General features: G+C 42.9%; 1 protein-coding gene across 1 annotated transcript; it reads left to right on the top strand.

Moving 5' to 3' along the window:
* The first annotated feature begins 315 nt into the window (after positions 1–315).
* On the top strand, positions 316–3,023 carry LOC127226059 (leucine-rich repeat transmembrane neuronal protein 3). Its single transcript, XM_051189870.1, has 2 exons — positions 316–906; positions 1,212–3,023. Exons 1-2 carry the CDS (start codon positions 903–905, stop codon positions 2,747–2,749), a joined length of 1,542 nt encoding a protein of 513 aa, XP_051045827.1. The 5' UTR covers positions 316–902; the 3' UTR covers positions 2,750–3,023.
* Positions 3,024–5,860: the final 2,837 nt, after the last annotated feature.

The following is a 5,860-nucleotide window of genomic DNA, read 5'->3' as shown; positions in this document are numbered from 1 at the left end:
TTCAGCTCAAAGCCTACACTGAGGTTAAGAAAAATTGACATTCGATCCATGAACTTAACGTCAAGCTCTAGAAAAACTCTGGGAAGCACATGTTTGGCGATTCAGCAGCCGACAGTACAGGCGTTGCCAAATTGTAAAACGAGAGTTGGAAATCTCAGAAAATGTTGCTAGTTATTGATTACGTTGACCATTCACTTCCTATTGAGACACCCAAAAGAATCATTCATTTTCCAGCAGAGCCTGCTCATTTGCAAGATAAAAGAGAGCCAGCTCTGCACATGCCCATAGTGTTCCTCACCACTGGGGGCAGCTTTACATAAGACTGCATTCACTGAAACTGAAGCAACAGTCCGAGCCGCTTTCAGAATGACAGTCTGCAGGAGTGAGCCGAGCGTGTGCGCGGAACCGGGCTCTCCTGCCTTCTGGGCTCCAACGCAGCGCCGTGGCTGAACTGGGTGCTCACCGCCACGGGACCGCCAGGCTACTATGGAATACAGATGTGGCAGTACAGGTAGCCCCACGTTGCCTAGAGGAATACATCATGGGTTTTGAGAAGAAATTGTAGAAGCAATTTTTTTTTAACACACACACACACACACACACACACACACACACACACAGTAAAGATGCAAAAACGCAATATCCATGAAGATCCTATTACCTAGGAAGACTCGGATGTTTTACTGTGAATGCGGTGTTGGGATTTATTTGTTCTTGGAGTGTTCTGCATGGCTGGTAAAGAATAATGTTCCAAAATCGGTCCATCTCCCAAGGGGTCCAATTTTTCTTCCTGGGTGTCAGCGAGCCCTGACTCACTACACTGCAGCTGACAGGGGCTGTCATGCAGGCGGCCCCTAAGCCAAAGCAAAAGACCTAAGGACGGCCTTTGAACAATACAAAGGATGGGTATGTTTTGTCATTTTCCTTCTTTCCTTCTTAAAAACAAATGGAAAAAAAAATCCTAAATCTATGTAATAATTCTGCTTTGTTTTAAAGATTATCTTTCTCTGGTATAAGATTATAAATTTGATAATCAATGAACATATTCCTTGTTTAATTATTAGAAACATACAGTATTCTTATATTGCAAAGATGGTATCTGGTGTTAAATGTTTACATTTCTGAATGTGGACATTGATGGCTAGCGTTGCTTTTTTTTTTAATGCATTCTTTTTGGGGGGATAACTTTTCTAAGTTGTTTTTATTTCCAGGTTTCAATGTAATTAGGCTACTGCGCGGATCAGCTGTAGCGGTGGTTCTAGCCCCCACTGTCTTACTGACAATGCTCTCTTCAGCTGAAAGAGGATGCCCTAAGGGTTGTAGGTGCGAGGGCAAAATGGTATACTGTGAATCTCAGAAACTGCAGGAGATCCCCTCAAGCATATCCGCCGGTTGCTTGGGTTTATCCCTTCGCTACAACAGCCTCCAAAAACTTAAGTATAACCAGTTTAAAGGGCTCAATCAGCTCACCTGGCTCTACCTTGATCATAACCATATCAGCAATATTGACGAGAATGCTTTCAATGGGATACGCAGACTCAAAGAGTTGATTTTGAGTTCCAACAGAATCTCTTATTTTCTTAACAACACCTTCAGACCTGTGACCAATTTACGGAACTTGGATCTGTCCTATAATCAGCTCCATTCTCTGGGATCTGAACAGTTCCGGGGCTTGAGGAAGCTGCTTAGTTTACACCTCCGCTCCAACTCCCTAAGAACAATCCCTGTGCGGATCTTCCAAGACTGTCGCAACCTGGAGCTTCTGGACCTGGGGTACAACAGGATCCGAAGTTTAGCCAGGAATGTCTTTGCTGGCATGATCAGACTGAAAGAACTTCATCTGGAGCACAATCAATTTTCCAAGCTCAACCTAGCCCTTTTCCCAAGGTTGGTGAGCCTTCAGAACTTGTACATGCAGTGGAATAAAATCAGTGTCATAGGGCAAACCATGTCCTGGACTTGGAGTTCCTTGCAGAGGCTTGACCTGTCGGGAAATGAAATCGAAGCGTTCAGTGGACCCAGTGTCTTCCAGTGCGTCCCCAACCTGCAGCGCCTCAACCTGGATTCCAACAAGCTCACATTTATTGGTCAAGAGATTCTGGATTCTTGGATCTCTCTCAATGACATCAGTCTTGCCGGGAATATATGGGAATGCAGCAGGAATATCTGTTCCCTGGTAAACTGGTTGAAAAGTTTTAAGGGGCTGAGAGAGAATACAATTATCTGCGCCAGTCCCAAAGAGCTGCAGGGGGTAAACGTGATCGATGCAGTAAAGAACTACAGCATCTGTGGCAAAAGCACCACCGAGAGGTTTGACCTGGCCAGGGCGCTCCCCAAGCCCACGTTTAAGCCCAAGCTCCCCAGGCCCAAGCATGAGAGCAAGCCTCCGCTGCCCCCCACGGTGGGAGCTACCGAGCCCAGCCCAGAGACAGATGTGGACACAGAACACATCTCCTTCCATAAGATCATCGCGGGCAGCGTAGCCCTTTTCCTGTCGGTGCTGGTCATCCTCTTGGTAATGTACGTGTCCTGGAAGCGGTACCCAGCCAGCATGAAGCAGCTGCAACAGCGTTCCCTCATGAGAAGGCACCGGAAGAAGAAACGGCAATCGCTCAAGCAAATGACTCCAGGCACCCAGGAATTTTATGTAGATTATAAACCCACCAACACTGAGACCAGCGAGATGCTGCTGAACGGAACCGGACCCTGCACCTATAGCAAATCAGGCTCCAGGGAGTGTGAGGTATGAACCATTGTAATTTAAAACCAAAACAAAACAGAGAGCTCTTAAAAGCTGGGAAAATAAGTGGTGCTTTATTGAACTCTGCTGACTGTCAAGGGAACACGGTGCCCCTCCCCTCCCCCTCCCTCTCGCTGTGCTGGCAAGGGCCTTCCCTGTCTCTGAGAGTGTGTTCATAATACTGGTCATTTTCCTCCCATAAATAGTCAACCCATTGAAATTTAAATACCACAATCAATGTGAGGCTGGAACTCTGGTTTAACACCATGCCTATTGTATAAGACCCTATATGGATTTTATTAACATCACATTTGTTTCCAGAAAAACATACACACACACACACACACACACACACACACACACAACCCCCCAAAAACTTCGTTTCCTGAATGATTCCCTCCACCTATTCCTATTCTCCACCTGGACCTGGGAGGGTCAAATTTTCAGCTTTGGGTGTTTTATAGTTCATTGGCAAATCCAGAGGAAAAAAGAGAGAGAGAAGAGATCCTGGGACCTTGGAGGGTTGAATGAATCTGAGATGACTTGATTAGGGAACACTACAGAGACTGGGAATGAGAAATAACGTCTGCCTTTCAAAGAAAATCCCAGAAAATTATCCACAGAGGGTGGTGGGTTAGAGCAGGTCTCTGAGCAGTTTGCAGGGATATGGAAATTACAAGGTGGCCACAGGAACAAGTGTCAAAGGCTTAAAGCAAATGACTGCAAAATACAAGGCAACAGGCAAGCACAAAGTTTGAGGCTTTCGGCCTTATCTCACATCCCCAACCCTGTAAAACCACACTAACGGGTTCACTATCAATTTCCCCCAGCCTGTGTGTTCTTCCCTAAACATCCATTTGTTAAACAACAAAATCATTAGATAGGCACATCCAAAGAGGCAGACTGTCCTCTGGAGATGAGGAAATTCAGAGACAAGGCATGCTGATGTAAAGCACCTTCTCACACACATGTAGCTGGGACCTTCCCAGGATATGTCTTTTTGCAGCTTATTTTCTAAGACCCCCTTGTAGTTAATAGTGTCCTGAGCTCTGTGCTGTCCTGTTCAGGGTTTGTGAGGCTGTCTTATAGTGTCCTGGGATGTGCTCTACACACACCAGACTGATACAAACACCATTCAGATGTCTGAACATGCTTCTCCAACAGAATCCCTGAAAAAGATGCTTCTGGTAATGCCTTAATACATGCATAAAATCAACCCTGGAGGGAAAAAAGACTGACATTGTGACAGTTCGCCATTGCTTTGCTGTTGTTGACATCACTGTGTCCCTGTGTTCATCTGTATTGTAACTCAACCATCAGTACATTATGATACAGAACCCACTTGGCAGCCTGCAAGCTGCATGCATGTTTTTATGTCATTGGTGAAAGTCTGCTGACTGCAGCATGGATACCACACCCTCTGTATTAATGATGTTTTGAAAAAATATATTTATTCTGTCACCCCTTTTTGTCCTCTCTCTCTCTCAGATGAACAGCTTTAGTCTAGGAGCAGATCCTAATGGATTTCACATTAGGGATGATTCACCTTAGGACTGGCCAGCCCTTACATCTTTCAAAACAGTTGCTGCAAAGTAAAAATAATAATTAAAACAACAACAATAATACTAGCAAAGACAAAGTGAATGGGTGAATGGGTATTTCTTACTAGCATTTTTATAGAGTATGTTCATATTCCATAAGCTGAGAGGGAAAATCCAAACAAGTTAACATGAAATATAATAGCAAGGAATCCAGATTATTGAAACCATACTTCTATTAGCAATAAGAAAAGCAGCATTTCAAGTGGATTTCTCAAGGTGCTTTGAAGAGACCAGGTGCCAGCTCAGAAAAGCATCACAATTCCATGTTTACCCCTGACTAACCATTGAGTATGCATTTAGTAATAACCAATGGCCACAGACTCCCAGTAGATTAATAATGCAGATAGATCTTACAGTATCATGAGCTGAGTGACCATAGTTTCAGAGATGGTTTTCACGGAATTGTAATTTTACATTTTTCTATATTGTCAGTAAATATATATTACATCTAATTTTTTCCTTTGGTTAGCCTCATTTTTATCTGTACTATGAACATGACTGTATTAATTAAATGCACTGTTGGAGTGGGGGAAAAAGCCCATTTCTATTCTTTTACTCCACCCTCTGCCTTACTATAGGAAACAAGTACATCTAGCCAAGGCAAACTGACAGCTATATACATTTTTAGATTTTTTTCAAATTATTAATGCTATGCCACTAAGAATATACAAAACATGTTTGCTGTATTGAAAAGTATTTCTAAGATCCAAAACCACTTGGTGTGTAAAACTGATCTCAGATTAAATGAATGAGCAACATTTTGAAGGCTGTTCATTTTTGATGCCTCTCTTGGAAATAAGAAACCAAATGAAATGCCTTAGAAACAACAAAACACATTTTGATTCATGGCATGAGATTACAAGGAAAAAAGTTTTAAACACACATCTCTCCTCTGTAAAGAGCTCTTTTGCAGCTGTCACAATGCCCCAAGAACCAATGTGTGGCTCCTATGTTAGAGGGCTCCCTTACTGTGGTGTCATATGAGAAAGCCAGATGGCAAGCTGGTCAGAAGTTGCTGTGCTTGTGTCTGCCCTGTGTCACTTCCACACTGTATGCCATAGGTCTTTGAAATGTACTTCAACTTCATATTGGAGAAGAATCCTTGCTATTCATGTCTTTATTGCAAATACACATGAACTGTCCAATTTCCCTCTAAAGGGACAAAATGGATGTGATGGGCCTGAGCTGTTTAGATGCTTCATGGATGCAGAAGTGAGTCTCAGTACCTTTAATGCTTCCTCAAAACAGACAGCAAATGGAGTTTGTTTTTCATTTATTTATTGACCTCACCACAAAAGGTGCGGAAGCAGCACAGAGGCAATGCTCTGAACCAGGGACTTTTAGGCAATATTATGCATAACATATTTATTTTAAATGACTTGATACCTTCCAAGGATGCTGACATGACATCTTCCCAAAGATTTTCAACCATTTTTGTTGTTGTTGTTTGTTTTCTTTTCTTTTCTTTTTAACTTGGTTTGGTGAGTCAACTACCTAAATAGAAGCTGGCAATGCTGAT

Source organism: Phodopus roborovskii, unplaced genomic scaffold (genome assembly GCF_943737965.1).
Source record: "Phodopus roborovskii unplaced genomic scaffold, PHOROB, whole genome shotgun sequence".
Classification (NCBI taxonomy): domain Eukaryota; kingdom Metazoa; phylum Chordata; class Mammalia; order Rodentia; family Cricetidae; genus Phodopus; species Phodopus roborovskii.
The sequence above is the reverse complement of the archived record's forward strand: the minus strand, read 5'-3'. Positions and strand labels throughout refer to the sequence as shown.